Genomic DNA, 17,349 nt, shown 5'->3' on the forward strand with positions numbered 1-17,349 from the left:
TTCCTGCAAAGAGCGGAAGGGATGCTGGATTATGATTCACCCCGCTTCCAAACAGAACACAAACATTCCGTGCATGGAGTTCTTAATCCTTGACTGAATTTTATATTTTTCCTGGTTTGATGGAAAAGACATTCTCGAAATGGAGGAAAAAGGAAGAGCATATTATGACTCATTGCGGTCTACGTCACTAAATGGGAAAACATTGCGGTAATTAGAGCGCAGCTCACCAGACGTCGCTTCCGTAGGAGTTGCTACAAAATATGAATTCCCCTCGCTAGTGTAGCACAGTCATCTTTGGCATCTCGCAAAGAAGTCGAATTTCTTGTGTTCTCTCTTATTTTGGATTTTTTACCAATTCATCGAAAACATGTCTCTTGAAGAAGTAAGTAACTAGAACTTTGAATGCCTTGTAGTTAACAATAATTTAATTAGTTAATCAGTTATTTAAATTGAAGCATATTTTTTTAATGATTTCGAGAAGCATGAATAATTGTTTCGCAGCGATATTACTACAAAGTACAATGTTAGTTTCTCAATTTAATTCGTTAGGAATCATTAATTTATTTAATTTAGTTCTCATGATTTTTATTATTTTTTTTTACAAGCAATGTCTTTGGTTGAAAATTACGTTACATAAGTTTATACTCTAAGATTAAAAAAAATTTTTTTTTTCTAGGAATTAACTAAAATTTCGATTGTTAGCGAAGTATGAATGAAAGTCAATCTGACGTTTATTAATAGTTTGTAATATAGCAGTTTTATGTTTAAATATTAAGCAGATTTTCAAATAAATTTTGACATTATTATCGTAATTGCGCAACTGAAGTTATCTGAAAATTTTCATGCGAACTTTTTGACGACTAAAAGAAGCAATTTGCTTAATCTAAAAGAATTCATTAAGGAAAACGTCAGAAGGAAATTGATAGCTTGTTGTTTACAAAGAAATAAACGAAGACAGATGAAAATGGTTTTTAGCCGATTTGAACTCGCGTCAAACTGAAATAGGAAAATCTTCTCACGCTATATATTTCTCTCAAAATTGTTTAAAATTTTTTACTTCAAACTATTTCACTTAGTGTTTATTCAAAACTCAAAGAGTCGTACAAAATACTAGTATTTGGTGAAACAAATGAAATATTTGATGAATCAAGATTAAAAAAAAAAATCTAATTTCTTCTAGTGTGGGTAATTTGTTCATGGCGGAAGTTCTGGAGGGATAAGCCTCAGTTAATTAATTAAATATTTTTAATAGTGCGTCTTAAAATTGAAAAATAATTCATATGCTAGTGATATGTCCAAGTTGTTTAGGTTCTGCCAAGATACATTAACGAAATTTGGAACTTTGAGGAGGAATTAAGAAAGAATGTAAAAATGAATCTGTTTAAAATTAAGTTTTTAAAGAAAAATCTGATCTATTTTTCTTAAAAATTCCTAAGTACCAGCCGTTGAAAAATATTGTTCGCTTTATTATGAAATTTAGTGGGTTTTAAGCAATGAATTTCTACCACTTTACCTACAATGTGTGATACTCTGAAAATTATCATAAGAAATTATCCTTGTTTTCCTTTTTACCTTTACCATTTAATACACATATTATGTATGTTGCCCAATCTATTATTAAAAGTGACATTTTTACCCATATATTTGCACTTAACTCCGGTAATTTTAAGCTTTGGCGTTTATTTGCCATACATTTCAATATAAAGCACAATTATGTATTTTAAAATCAAGTATAAATTACATTTAAAAATACTGCATTTGAAAAATATTGATCTATGTTCGTGGCGGGTGCATCTTTTCATGTCATGTACAAATCATTAATTTTGATACATTTTAGTTTTTTTATGATGATACATTATATTGAAATATATATGGTTCCTTACATTCCAATACGTAAAAATTAAAAACTTATACTTAAAATTCCTGGAATAAAGTGCAAATACATGCGTAAAAATGTCACTCCCGTACGAATGGATAGAACAATGTGTAAATAATTTAACTTCAATTCTTCATAATCAGTCTTTTCTCAATTACTTATATTTTTTAGTGAACAAGAGTATTTTAAAATTTAAAAAACTCAAACTTTTTTTAACTTGATAAATTGAATAAACTGGAATAAGTGTAAAATAATTCACTGGCTGAAAATAAAACGTTAATTATTAAAGAAATTCAAAATTAACAAATCAGGAAGAAGATAAGCATTGGATGGTTGCGATGTTTTAACGATTGACTGTTGTTAATGCTTAAATAGTTTCTTATTTAAAAAACTTACTTTTTTTAAATAAAATCATTTTTTATTGGTGAAGATGATCGTATTAAAGGCTTATTATTCACTATATTATGATTGTTATAAAGAAATCAGTTTGCGCTAAATTACAATTGAATATTTTCGTAACCATGAAGACTAAAAAAAAAAAAAAAAAAAAAAAAATAATAATAAAATCAGACTGTATTAGAAAAAAAAGGTTAACATTTTCTTTAGAGAGTAAAACTTAGCTGCATAACAAATTGCTATTTTTTGTCTCAAAAATCTACTTTCCTTCACGAAGCACACATTTGAAAGTTTCGTTGCAAGTGTTATCACATTTACATCCTGAAACTTAGAATTCAAGCTGACCAGGGCACATCTTGATCAGACTCGTCATTTAGGGGTCAGGGGGGTCCTCTCCCCTCCCCCCTTCATCCTGACTTTGAAAAATTAATGTTTTTGCTAAAAGTGGGAATGTTTTTCGCGACGGAAAACATTCAATGCTTTCCGTTTTCGTTTGTCAGGGCTAGGTTCAATAACTCATGCATGAAATGTTTCTGGTAGGTCCATATGCAGAAATTTCATTGCCTTTAAAAAATCGCATCTTTCCTCATTCATTGTTGGAGATGTGACATTTGCATTGATATTTGCACTTTAATCTAGGGGTTTTCAACATTTGCTTTCATATTGTTTAATATTTGAATAGAAGTAACCATTATTCTTTATTCATCTCAATATTTAGTATAATTTTTCTGAAAAATGGGTTTGTATTTAGAAAATGATTTGCACCGGTATGCTGACGATGTGATCTTTTGTGTAACACAAACAACATGTTGGTACAAATTTTCACTTTATAAATAAATTCAAATATCTAGCTCAAATTTTGTAGTAAGTTGTATCTAGCTCAAATATCTAGAAATTAAATGCCAAAGTTTAAGATTATTGTATTAAAGTTAAAGTAAACATACGTACAGGGACACGTACGTGGGGGGGGGGAGAAGGGGCACCTGTTGGCCCGAGCCTGAAGGGGCTAGAAACTTTTAAAATGAGGGGTGAAATATATGTAGGGACGTAGAGGGCTAACCAATATGGAGGAGGGGGGCGTAAAAGTCTTTTGTGGCGGGCCCCTGCGCACGCCCTTGCATACGGACAAATGTCACATACATAGTATTGGATTGAGCAATATTTTAATCTAAAAGTTCGGCCTGTTTAAACTTTGGGAGAGATGTACCACATCTACTGTGCTTGGCCCTGATTAGGATAAGAGGTGTAGAATGTAGGCATTTTATATGTTGACAATAATATAAATAATGCACTCCCCCCCCCCCCCTGAATATAGTTAAAAAGGGAAGAAACTTCCCGAAGTAAAGCTGAACAAAAAACAACAGCCGAAAATAATTAACTGAAATTTTTTTCTTCCGTCTATGATTATCGAGGAAAATCAGTCAAAATGTTTTCCTTGAAATATAAATCCTAGTAATCTCCGGCAAAAATGACATCTTTATTATCAAAAATAATCATCAAGTTATTCGTAGCTTAACATTAGTGCTGGTGTCCTGATTCCAAGCATGACTTCACACGAAAAAAAGAAAAACATAGAAATTATGTCACATGCTCCCAAAAGATTATGCTTGTTTTTACGTTTCCTTGTTATTTTGTTCAAATTCAGTTCGGTTCTTAAATGATAATGAGGAAACAAACTTTGAATTTTAAAATTTTCGGCATTTTCTTTTTTGAAACGAGTGCCAATTATTTTAACTACCGAAAATGGTCTAAAATTTTACTCTACTTCCTTTAGTCCACTGCTTGTTGCATCCTGCTCTGAGAGAGACTCACTTTTATTTGATTAATCGTTAGATTACATCGAAAATATCAGGGCCTGATTAAGATATCGGAAGCCCAAGGTCGAACGCTTTTTCGGGGCTCCGTGTAGGCAAAATTTACAATTTTAGCCATTGTCTAAAACAATTCTCGCCATTTGGTCGACTTCAAAACGGCGGGGGACCTGGGTCAAGGCCTAGTTGGCCTATTCAAATATCAGGCCCTGGAAAATACATATTGTCAAACTTTTCCACTATTTACTAAGATTGGAACGAGAGATGACAAATCTTCCAAAATGTCCCCCCCCCCCCGCCTCCCGGACCGAAATTCCCCCAAAATGAGTCAAAACTGCCTCCCCCCCCCCCGCCCTCATATTAATGCCGCAGTCTGCTCCACACTCCTCTTACTCTCGTGGGCACCCCCGATTGCAGCCTTTTTTGAAGAACAAGAGGATCAAGTAACAAATATTCTGAAAAGTTTTTTCCTCCCTTCGACTAATGGAACTTTTAGTGCCGGTTCATGATAATTAACCATAAAATCTATACATTGCGTAAAAATGATAAATTCCATTTATGTGAGGGACAAAATGCAAAATCTAATTCAATGATTTGGGATTTAAAAAAAAATTAAAAACGATATAAAACGAAAGTGCAAAAACCTCAGTCTCCATAGACAACATCGACAGTATCAGAAAATAGAAATAGAAAAGAGAATAAGTTGTAGGAAAATGACGAGGTAAAATATTTTCGAATTCCAAAAATATTCAAGGAAAACGAACAAAAAACATCTTGGAATGCCGACTTAAGCAATGTGTTAGTCTCAAACAGCGAATAGGAAAAAAAAAAAAAACAGCACACACACACACATCCTGTATTATAATGGATAGAACTTGGAATATTCTCATCACGACCTGCAGAATTAAAAATGGCTAAAGCATACCTCCGACTTCAAGGACAATATCAAAGGGCAAAAAAGAACTCTTTACCCCTTTCTAAGACGCTACACCTTTGGAATGGAATGCAGGGGAGGAGGAGTGTAGAATCACCGATCGTTGACCGCTCGTGCTCGTAAAGATTTCCCGCCACCCCATTTCCTGTCAGAGGCACTCTAGCGAGCCGTTTAATGTTGAGAAAAAAATTGGATGTATACTTTCATCTTTTTTATTTTCTAGTTTGGGTTAAGCACTTTGGGCACGCTATTATCTACCGCGTCTTCCAAATGATAGTATCCTGTTGAAAATTCCAAAGGAAGAAGTTACCGCACAGAAGTGGCCGGAGATGCAAAGCCATTTGATATAGTTGGGCTTTTAAGAATAACCAAAGAATTCGTTTTTTTTTTCCTTTTTGGCTTTGAGCAGTACATTTTTATCAAATGTCCCACGTCTTGAAAGGGTCCGAAATTTTATGCACACAAAAATAACTAGAAGTTGCATGATATTTGTCACCAAAAAGTTTTCAGCATAACATAGAGGATGTAAAGTATGTAAAACTAAGGGCTGGTATAAAATTCGTCAGACGTTCCAAAAAAAAAAAAAAAAATGAAAGAATTGTGACTCACTATTATCCTCATATATAATAGCGCATTCCCTGATCGAGTAACGCTTTGATATCAACAACAATGAAACTCGCGCCATAGCATGATAATTTGTTAATAATTTTGGTAATATTTGACATGCGGGGAAATGCTTTGTTGTAACAAGGCTGAACTGTATCCGGTAACTTAACTGTTTTACTGGTAAAACCAATTTAAGGAGAATGAAGAACCGAAAAAGTGGTCAACAATGAACGTAATCTACTAGAGTTTAGGGTTGATCCACTGGAGTTGGGAGTTAAAAGTTCAACTATCAAAATATTAACAAGCAGGTAATCGCTTCGTCCAAATGTAGACGCAATTTTCACCCGTCAAACCTTGACAGGCGATTTTCTAGTTATCATTTATTTGTTTTTATGTCCTCCCACTAACAATCAAAATATTTCTGCTCTCAAACAGCTTCAAATCTAATGAAATACCAAAGCATAACTGATCCTAAATGAACGAAATAAAATATTTTCACTTAGCTTATTGTAAACAAATGCAAAAAATGTTCAGACATTTGGTGCAATATACATGTGCGTGGGCCCCATTGACTGAAACAACCCATTGTTCCATTTTTTGCCAATGTTTTCCCATTTTTATTTCCTTAGAAATGGAGCGCGTTCGAGAAAGATATTTATCATTCTAAGTGGAAAGAAACTCATTTTACTGCAAAAGAATGAAAAACTTTTTTTTTAATGAGCAAAGAAGTTTTCGATCATAAAGATACACTTGGTAGATTTTCCGGTGAAAACATTTGGACAATTGTGTTTAAAAAAATAACAAAACACTCAAATCTAATATTTTTAGTCCTAATTGCTTTGTTATAATTATTTCATTGATTTATTTGTTTGTGTTTTAAATTTTCAACGGTTGACTAAATTTTAGACTTCTATTTCTGGTTTTCATCCGTGAAATGCGCTGGTAGAAGCGTTTAAAATATCTCTAGACACACACCTAATTATAATCTTCTATTTGTATTTCAATATGATTTTTTCATTAGAACCGTTGCGTTTTATCGAAATTGTCATGAAATTGTAATCATTACATTACTTAGAATGTTTTTAGTTACAATAACAATCCTGATATAAATAATAGCTGATGATCGAGTAACCCGCGTGTTTCAACAATGAAACTCGTGCCACGGCATGATAATTTGATAATATGTTTTGGTAATTTTTAACATGCAGGGAAAGACTTTATTGTGACGAAGCTGAACTCGATCCGGTAACTTACCAGTTTTACTGGTAAGACTGTGTCATATCGGGGGAATGAAGAAACGAAAACAATTAACACTATCTGCTGGAGTTTAGGGTTAATCCACTGGTGTTAGGATTAAAATCTCAACTATCAAAATATCACCAAACAGGCAATTACTTCGTCCAAATATAGAAGAGTAGAAGCAATTTTCACCCGTTATACCTTGACGGACGACTTTCTAGTTACTAAGAGTTGTAAAATTAATGAACTTGTGTTAGTTATTTGACTAATAATTTCTCTATTTTCAACCACGTCACTCATATTTTAATAATACACAAGTCGGAAGCCCAGTTGGAATCTGTTTCATCTGTTGAAGGCCCTGTGGTTTAATGGGAGCGCTTCGCACTTCCACGCTGCAGACCCAGGTTCGATTCACGGATTGGGCATGGTCAGGCAAGTCTTTCATCCCTTCAGTGGGTCAATAAAACGAGTACTAAGCTAATGTTAACCAAAAACTGAGGGTTTCGAATTCGATCGACTATCTAAACGGAATATCTGCATTTGCACTTTTAGAAATGCAGTACGCTTTGGATTTGTACGCTTTGTTGCGCCACTGAGTGAATATATCCATCTGTCGACATAAAACTAAAGAAAATTCCGTAAGTATTGTATAGCTGACCAAAATCAAGAAAAAAATAATAATCTTTTGAAATAAATCATTAACCTGGTTCAAAGTTAAGAGCAATTTTGAACCTTGCGCGAAACGTAGTGAAAAACAAATATTATTTTTAAAAAGTAGTGCAAGAAATACCGTCTTAGTGCAATCAACAAATCACGGTTCTACCTCAGAAAGTAATTTTTAGTTACGGAATAAAGAATGGTAATGAGTCAACCCGAGACCGTGTTAAAGAAATCATTTAGAGTCAATGACGTACGCTGAACGTCGGCGACGAACTTTTTGTCGCTGTCGCAATGGATATGAATACACCATAGACTAATAATAAGAGCAGACCGAGCTTCCCCAGACTTGCTGATGAAAAAATTGGTTCATGGATACATCATGTGACTGGTGGAAGACTTGGCGAAACCTTTGGCAGCATGGTTGCTAGATGGCAACATTATCTATAGTTTGGCACTCAACATGTATTTTAAGACGTAATGTGTTTTCATTATAATTTTTTCCAGGTGCAGAGATTGAACTGTTTTTCTTTTAGTTATGCATTATTTTGACATTATTAATTCGTTTTTCATCAGTTTTCAGTAACTTTTATTTCATTTGGAACTGCTACGTCAGCGTTGGCGTGAACGTAATGGCGTAAACGTTTTGCGTTAATGCAAAAATGTACTAATCGGTATCTTAAATTGAAATTGTAGGTGAAAATCTTACCGTTTGCCGATTCTTTTTGGGCGCTTGCATCTTTAACTGCTTAGAGAGTCATTGAAAATTGACTAAAGAAAATGCACAATACTATCTAAACGAAAATCTCACTATATTAACAAAATATTTACAACTATTTACAAATCCGACTCCATAAAAGATCATTCTTCCGTGTTCCATCAATTCTATTTATTTTATTTCTCGCGGGCGTTGATCGTCTGCTACGATCAACATACGCTGTTGCCAGGATATCCACCAGTCACATGGTTTGGTTTATGAGCAGCAAAAGGGTTGCCATAGCTCGATCTATTCTTATAATTAGTCTATGGAATACACCATTCCCTACTATTTTACCTGAACCTTTTCTCTCTCCACAGAAATTCAGCGCTGCCGCCAGCTCCGTAAAGAACATGAAGGCCCGCCCTGCAGACCCCGAGCTCCTCGAGCTGTACGCTCTCTACAAGCAGGCCACCTGCGGAGACTGCGCCACTGGTGAGTCCAATGTTTCTTCTTTTATTTTCCTTCACGTAATGTTATTAACGAGAAGGGTCATCCAAAAAGTAAGACTCCTACTACCCATAAGAAGGGGTAGAACTCATTTACCTGGGGTGACTTATTACAAAAGATACAGCAATGTTTCATATTTACAAGGGTCTTCCGAAGGGTAAGTCCCCTACTACTCATAATTAGATAATCACAGCCTTTTTTGAGCTTAAATACTAGCCAAATATAATGTTTCATTACTACAACCGTGGCCTCAGCAGGGCATTCGTGGTAAGCGCTTTTTTTCCCCAAATTAAAACGAGCCCCTAAAATAACATCTTCAAAGTAAAATAAAAACATCAGAATGTAACTTACCAAAGGTTGTGCACTCCGCTTCTATTTCCAAAGCAAAAGTCCCAGGACATAACTACCGTTAACTAATGAAGCATCACTTTGTACATACAGACATAATCTATTTCTTATTAGTGTGTACTGTGGAAGTCAGACTTCACACCAAATTACGGTGCAGTTTGAAAAATGAGGCAGCGCACCCTAAGGCCCCTATATATACCAGTCTACGCATCAGTTTAAGTTCAGCCATTTTGAATCGGAGCGCGTGTTTGAATGGTTGTCTTTTCTGGCAAGTTATCGCCGTTTGATGATTTTTCACTGCGAGCAATGGGGTCGTTTCCAAAATTTTTAAGATTTTTTTTTTTCCCTGAAATAGCATGCTTAAAAACATAGAATCTGACCATTTTTTTAATAATTTCTTTAAGTTTAATATTTTTAAAAAATTACTTAAATCGGTGCTCTTTCATCGTTTAACGCTTCTGTCGATGACATCACAAATGATGAAATGCCATTCAGTGTTGCCATTCACGGTCTAAAATATTTAATTCGCATCTTTACTCACGTGTATTGGCAACGATTAGCAAGCTTAGAGCGCAATTGTAATTCACTTCTTGATTATCATAACGTGGAAATGCGGTAGAAAGATGCGCCATAGTGCATCATTTGTGACGTCATAAAGACCACGCCTTGTTTGAAGAATCGGACATTTTAAAAAATTAATTAAAAAATAACTGAGAAAGTGAAAGTATTTTCTAAGTCCATGTTGTTATTATTATTTTTTTTTCGCTTATTCTATCAATTTCAGTGACAAAAAGTACTACTTTTGACTGAAGGAAGCAACCCCATTGTTAGCGCACGTGAATTGTTTATTAAAAAATATATATATTTTGGGCCGATTTGGCAAAACCCGAAACTTTGGTCTTGTAATCCTAGCTCCACAACAGTGAAAAATCCGATCCAAAATGGCTAAATTTAAGCTGATGCGTCGGCCTATATACATAGCGGCTTTAGAGCACCCCAAATTGCCAGCCTAGCTGGCGCACGACAACAACAACAATTTCTTGTTAACGGTATTTAAGTGCGAATGTTGAAACATAAGCGAATGAAAATTTTAATCATTAATATATATATATATTTTCTTTATAGATAAACCAAGTGCAGTCGACTTGAAAGGCAAGGCTAAATGGGAAGCATGGAATGGAAAGAAAGGTATTATACTTAACTTCTAAATCATTATTTATCATTATCATTGTAAGAATTTTTAGTAAACCGTAGAAAAATGTTTCAAATATATAGCTTTGTGATTTTAACCTTTGAATCCGTATTTGAATGTAAACTCATAAGGAAAAATTCTGGAGTGAATTTTGACGTTCTATTAATAAATCTCAATGATATTTGAATCTATATTTCATACCCATTGAATTTCATTTAGATGAAGCATTGCAACTTGTAAAATGAAGTGCATCTTGAAAAGTTTGATTTCTAAAATTCTTGGCGCATGCACATTTATTAAATGCACTTTTCTTCCATGTTTTTTTTCTTTGAGCAATCACGATTGCTTATTGTTCTTACTTGACTGTTTTGAGGTCCTATAATTTTATCCCCCCCCCCCCCCCGCCTTCCTCTGCAGTACCACCGTCGACCGTCCCTTCCCGATATTGCTCCTATAGCGAACACAGTCTCCTGGTTGCGTCCATATCCTACATACACACGCATACACACACACATACCCACACACTCATGCCAGCACACAGACACAAACACACATGCATATTCGTGATTGCGAAAAACAATTTGAATTCAAAATGTCAAAATTCAAATTAATTTTTTAATTTTTTTTTTCACTTGTTGAGTTTGTGAGTCGACGGAGCATTAAATTAATCGTCCTAGTTTAACTTGGGAATTGATGCCTTTTCATTTGTTCTTCTATACCTCAGACTTCACTTTTAGCTAAAATTGTTTTTCCTAAGTTTGAAGGTTAGATTTGAACGACAAATGAGCCATTAAGCTTTGAAACGTTTGCTATCTGTTATTTATTGTTATTAACATATAATTATTGTTCATTTTTTCATTAGTATTAACAATCAGTAATTTTACAAGCGTAGGTTTTTATTTGTTTACATCATTATTCAACCGTGGACAGGTATACGGCAGTATTTGCAGAAATAAGTTTTCGAAATATATTAGAAGAAACGCGTTTTGGATACTAACAATGGGAAATGTTGGAATTGGACGGTTTTTTTTTTTTTTTTTTTCATTCCTTTTTTCAGCAGAAACCAAATAATCAAACTTGCGCAATAAAGCTAACGTGCAATCGATGACAAAATTGCAAAAAATAAATAAATAAATAAATAAATAAATAAAATAAAATAAAATAAAAAGAAAAAAAAATTTGCAGTCACTGCCCGTTACCTGCTCATAGTAGTAATTATTATCATTAGTTTTTTTTTTTTTTTTTGGTTCTGCTTTTATTTAAAAAAGAATGCGACAGTTAAAACTTTGGAAAAACAATTGGAATATTGCAGTAACTCAGCGTTTCTTAAATTGTGTTCCGCGGAACCCCAAGGTTCCATGGAGATCACTCAAGGGTTCTACGAAATTTGTATCTTTTTTTTACAAAGCGGTCAAATTAGTCACTTAAAAATTAGGTTTGAGTTAAGTGTCTTAATGAGTTTTTCCACTGAGAAAATATCAATCGTGGGTTAAAAAGTCATTTTATTGTCAAGTATGACCTTCAATTTTGTCAATAAACGACTCTTTTATTGAAATGGTAAATTATCCTTCCTTGTACCAGAAATTCAAAATAATACCATCCAGTGAAATTCTGGTGCAATTTTAAAGATGAATGTCCTGGATTGTCACAAAATATCTTGTAGGCATTTTTACTACTTGCAATTAAATTCATGTTTTTATCTTATTTGTCAACAGACACTAAGTATCACTACAGACATAGTGCTGAATCTGATCTGAAAATGCAACTTTTTCCTAGAAAGCCTGATTTTAAGAATGTATCTCTCTCGCAGCAAAAATAGAAACTACTCATATCATTTAAATAAAAACTTGAAAAGCTTCTTTGAAATGAGTTATAGATAGTAATCGGAGAAATTCGAGGTAATTTGAAATTAGTTTTTTTAAGTCGATAAATATTTTTCAAACAAAAACAAAGCGTTTTTTTTTTGAAAATAAACCATTTCTGGAATGTTACATGCAAACTATACTATAAAGGATAACACAGGGGTTCCACAAAGAAAGTGGACATTCAAAAGGGTTCCACTTATCAAACAAAATAAGAAACGCTGCAATAGCCGAAGATTTGAAAGCTTAATTTGTTTTATGTAGTTCTTTTCCGTTACTATAGCAGCATCAACATTTCCTTTATTCCTCTTTTAAACAATTGCATAATTTATATTATGCTAGTCACCTAGGAAACAAGTGTCGGCGTCGAAGTTTCTTGAATAAACATTCGGGAGATAAAAGGTTGACGTTCGTTTTAAAGACTTAGCTATATGCACTGGATTAACCGTTTCCGGTGAAAACGCTTTGTGACTAGAATTTCAACTGAAGTTTATGTTCAAGATATGTGAAACTAGGATTGACTAATGTACGGCAGTGTGTAAATTTTTGTAATACTGCTACTTTTTTCCCGAAGTCTTGGTATTGAAACTGATACGGAGCTTTCCAGCCAGAAAATGGTTTCACACTTTAGAATGCTATGCCCCTCCCCCTCTTTTGTCACAAAATGTCACACTTCACCATATCCCCCACCCTCTCTTCCCAGATACAGATTTATTTATTGAAAACGGATATTAATATTGTCCACAGTGAAAGGTTCAGACGGTGCCATTGAAATTATTAGGGCAGTTGGTGTTTTAGTGGGTTATAATCTTCTTTGGCGGAGAGTTCTCGTTCTTCGGGGGGGGGGGGGGGGTGAGGCGCAGGAGCTATGTCGTTGCATTTATTAGGGACGTGCTAGCCTTTAACTATAGTTTATCTTTTAAAGTGGTTAAAAGAATCAGTAATGAAGACTATAACTGCTATTCATATTCTAAAATAGTTGTGTATTACGGTTAAGTACAGAGGCGTAGCTAGACCCGACTTTCGGGGGGGGGGGGGTTCTTATATATATAGATGTGTGTGTAAATTTTTTTAGTATTAAAAAAAATAAGAGGGAGGTGAATCTTACATACTTTGGAATGGGGTGCCCCAATTCCGATACTTGTGTCAAACAAAACAAAAGCAAAGAATTTTTTATTTTTTTAATGTTATGGAAAATTCAACTTTTTTTTTCTTTTAACTCCTTTTAATTTAAAGTGAAATTTTCTAGCAACGTCTTGTCAAAACCAGTCTATCTAAATCAGGGGGAAATCAAATATCTGATGAGCGTGTTCCGTTCATTTCAGTGTGACTGCTTAATTTAGAGGCTAACACATATCTACAAAAGCTGGCATCCCTGAAAGCTAATAGATACTTCCATTTCCGCCTGTAAACTGAATGTTTGACTTTCAATCTCATCGGTGGTCAGACTATAAAGATATATTTATAAAGATATATCTATAAAGATTTTTAATTTTATTAGCTGCTTTAGAATTTACATAAATATCTATTTGAGAGAGCAACAGCAATTTTCGGGTATTATAAACAGAAGTATTTTTTATTTTCTACTTTTTAATCCGAACCAAGCTAATAGAAATAATCTAGATTCATCTCGTTTTTAAACATTTTATTCATGTAATGCTAAGCAGTTTTTCTTTTGAATTAAAATAAAATTACCTTCAGAAGGGTCCGATGGGACTAACGCTGCTTTGCAGACTGTAGTTCGTTTTCTTCAGACGACGTTAACTTTCTCTTTTTAGAGCAATCCTTTTCGTCATTTTAATTTTTTTCTTTGAGTTGAAAAAAGCTTGTTATCGGTCTTGTTCGTTTCATTATGCAACAACTTTCACTTAGAATGTACTACTTTAAACAGACTGTACGTTTCCAAAAGAATACGCAGTAAATACTGGCTGAAGAATCAATGTGATTGCAATGGATACTCTGGTTAGCAAAGGTAGTTTTGACTATGACCTATGACACACACGAGACCAGACCAACAAAAACCTCTATCGTCTCGAATTCCGGTTATGCTATCATTTTCGGATTCGAAGTCCAATGATCTTCAAAGCAGCAAACAAAAACATTTTCTTCAACTCAGAAACAGAGGAATTGTCTTCAAGAGCTGAGGAGGCACAGTAAATGCGTTCTACGAATAGGCTTTCCAGGAAGATTAACCAAAGGACAGTCGTTTCGCGCACTTTCTTGGAAGAAGAGTTAAGGGGTGAAATTCACAGGTTTGGCATGTTAAGATGACATTAAAGTTCATGTTATAAACAACTGGTTTAAATCATTCCAAAAACATGTTCTAAAAGTGCTCATTTTTCTTTCAGGTATGGGCCAAGACGCAGCTAAGGATGCTTACGTCACCTATGCTAACACTCTCATTACTAAGTATTGAGGTGTTTCCTGCAATTCCTTGCTTCCAAAGGCGGAGATAAAGTCTACCCACTATTTAAATTCCAAAAAAAAAAAAAATCTATCTTCGCTTTTTTTTTTTTCTTTCAACTTTACCAGTCAAAACCTCACTGCCTAACATTCCAAAGAGAGGTGGAAAGATAAACAAAATTTTTCAGATTACAGAAAACTCAAAAAATTCTTCCATATGATCTCCATCAATCGCCTTTAATTTATTTTCCGGAATTTATAATTTAAAAGAAAATTATATTTTCTAAAAGAAAACGGTTGATTTTGTCTTTTGTTGAACTAAATTTTAAAAATGTAACTGGACCAAGAAATTTCAAATTTCTTTGCTGAAACTATTCAGCCATTTTATATATTTGACTGAATCTCCGTTTTCTTCATCTGTATAGTCTCGTCGCATTCTTTAATTTTATTTCCTTCGATTTTCATTTCCGAAAATGAATATCAAAACCTCTGTTCCTATGGATGCATGTGTATATTTTTACATAATGGAAATAAAAAATACAAAATGTTCTTCGTTGTCCGTGTCACATTTCAAGTGCTTGTGTATCTTTATGAACATTTGCAGCAATGGTTTTATTCAACTCTTCAGAACGCGCGTTAAAAATCAGTAACGTGAGAACTCGCGCATAAGTTTTCTCACACCACTTGTTTCCATTAAATTTCATCAACTACAATGTAATTTACATGAAATACACCACCAGCTCAGTTATTCCAGCCGAGGACTGCAGTTTCGTGCTTATTAGCACTCATCAGCCCGGCTTAGGAAGTGAGTGAGCTGGAGATGGAAAACCTCATAAGGAAGTCAAGAGTGCCAAACAAACTGGTAGCTAATGTAGAATAAGCTCTGACCAGGAATGACTGAGCGGGTAGTGTATTTCATGTATTTCTACTTTAGTCCTGGCTATAGGGCGGTAACTTACTACATATACCATGCCTTGCCTTCAATCTTCGAGTTGAACCGACCATTGCTTCGGTCACTCGTCTGGTCAGAGAAATTCTATATTAGTTACCAGTTTGTTTGGCACTCTTGACTTCCTTAAGAGGTTTTCCACCTCCAGCTCAGTCACTTCCTATGCCGGGCTGATGAGTGCTAATAAGCGCGAAACTGCAGTCCTCGGCTGGAATGACTGAGCTGGCGGTGTATTTCATGTATTTCTGCTTTAGTCCTGGCTATAGGGTGGTAACTTAGTAAATATACAATGTAACTTATCTTTAACCCCCGACACACAAAGGAAGGAAGAGGGTTATACATTTGACGTATTTGTGTCTGGGCACTCTAGCGTCTAAACGGATGGACCGATTTTGGAAAAAAAAAATGTTCGAAAGGAAAGTTGATCTAGAGTGTTCTTAACTAGGTTGCATCTTTGGATGACATTAGTTAACGAAGATATTAATTAAAAACCTCGAAAAGGTTTTTCGCTATTTTTTCAGTGAAAACGTAGTTAAAAATTTTAAAATTTAATACCAAAATAAAGAAAAAAATTTCCGCGTCAGATAAAATGTGTTTGGAACTTCCATGTTTCATAGAATTCGAATTATACGTTTTTTTAAAAGCTGATTTTAATAACGGCTAAGCCTTTATTCACGCGATTGATCACCGAATTCATTGTTTGCCGACAAGGAAATTCAAAAGCAATGATTTAAAATTTTTAACTTTGCCAGTTTCTATTTGATAGCAAATAAAATACTTGCCATATATTATTAAAAATAAATGTATTTTACAAGGATTTTTGTCTTTCCCTCTTAATTCTACAGTTGTGACTTAGTCGGGGTTTCTTAAAATTTTTAATTTTACCGTTGCTTGTATTTATTTCAGTCTTTAAAGGTTTAATATTTGATGTAACAAAAAAAAAAGGTTTTTAATCCCCGACACACAAAGGAAAGGGGTTTGTTTGAAGGGGGTAAGTTTGACGTATCTGTGTGTCTGTGTATTTGTCTGGCATTCAAACGCCTAAACGAATGGACCGATTTTGAAAAAAAAAATAGTTCGAAAATGCGAGTTGATCGAGGGCGTTCTTTGCTAGGTTGCGTCTTCGGAGGACATTAATCAACGAAGATATTAATTAAAAACCTCTAAAAGGTTTTTCGCGGTTTTTGCAGTGGAAACACATTTCAAAACTTAAAAATTTAATATCAAAATACATTGAATTCGAATTATATCTTAAACGGATTTTCCTCTTGGTTCTACATTTGCGACTCAGTCGGGGTTTTTTAAAAATTTTTAATTTTAGCTATTGGTAAATAACCTGAGCACTCGTGTGATGAGAGAAACAAATGTGATGATGAAACAAAATTAAAACATGTTTTCGGTTTATCACGACTGCACTCATGCAATGAGAGAAACACTTACATTAGAGAAAAAAAACAAAGTTCTACCGAAGTTCACCTCCCCTTCTCCCCCCCCCCGAGAAGAGTAAACATCTCACACTTCGTCTACTCCGATCCGAATAATAGGTAAAAACGATACTTGGTGTATAACCATAGCTAAAAAATATTTGTTACTCACACATACATTTTAATTTCTCACTAAAAACATTGCTACATTGCATCTACTGGCATTGAATATCTCCTTACTAATAATAAAGCTGAAAGTCTCTCTGTCCGGATCTCTCTCTGTCCGTCAGGATCTCCGTGACGCGCATAGCGTTTGGCCGATTTTCATGGAATTTGGCACAAAGTTAGTTTGTAGCATGGGAGTGTGCACCTCGAAGCGGTTTTTCAAAAATTCGATGTGGTTCTTTTTCTATTCCAATTTTAAGAACAAAATTATCTTAAGATG

At 34.3% G+C, this 17,349-nt stretch overlaps 1 protein-coding gene across 1 annotated transcript; it reads left to right on the forward strand.

Annotated features, from left to right (window-relative positions):
- The first annotated feature begins 254 nt into the window (after window positions 1-254).
- LOC129225863 (acyl-CoA-binding protein homolog) lies at window positions 255-15,081 on the forward strand. The gene is made up of 4 exons (XM_054860385.1): window positions 255-382; window positions 8,597-8,711; window positions 10,200-10,262; window positions 14,477-15,081. The coding sequence occupies exons 1-4, from the start codon at window positions 368-370 to the stop codon at window positions 14,542-14,544; spliced, it is 261 nt and encodes an 86-aa protein (XP_054716360.1). The 5' UTR covers window positions 255-367; the 3' UTR covers window positions 14,545-15,081.
- Window positions 15,082-17,349: the final 2,268 nt, after the last annotated feature.

The sequence above is a fragment of the Uloborus diversus genome, chromosome 7 (genome assembly GCF_026930045.1).
Source record: "Uloborus diversus isolate 005 chromosome 7, Udiv.v.3.1, whole genome shotgun sequence".
NCBI classification, from domain to species: Eukaryota; Metazoa; Arthropoda; class Arachnida; order Araneae; family Uloboridae; genus Uloborus; species Uloborus diversus.

Excerpts from the sequence above, each read along its gene's own strand:
- LOC129225863 (XM_054860385.1), top strand. Across the intron at positions 8,712-10,199 it reads CTGCGGAGACTGCGCCACTG|ATAAACCAAGTGCAGTCGAC; the intron begins GTGAGTCCAATG and ends TTTTCTTTATAG. Across the intron at positions 10,263-14,476 it reads AGCATGGAATGGAAAGAAAG|GTATGGGCCAAGACGCAGCT; the intron begins GTATTATACTTA and ends TTTTTCTTTCAG.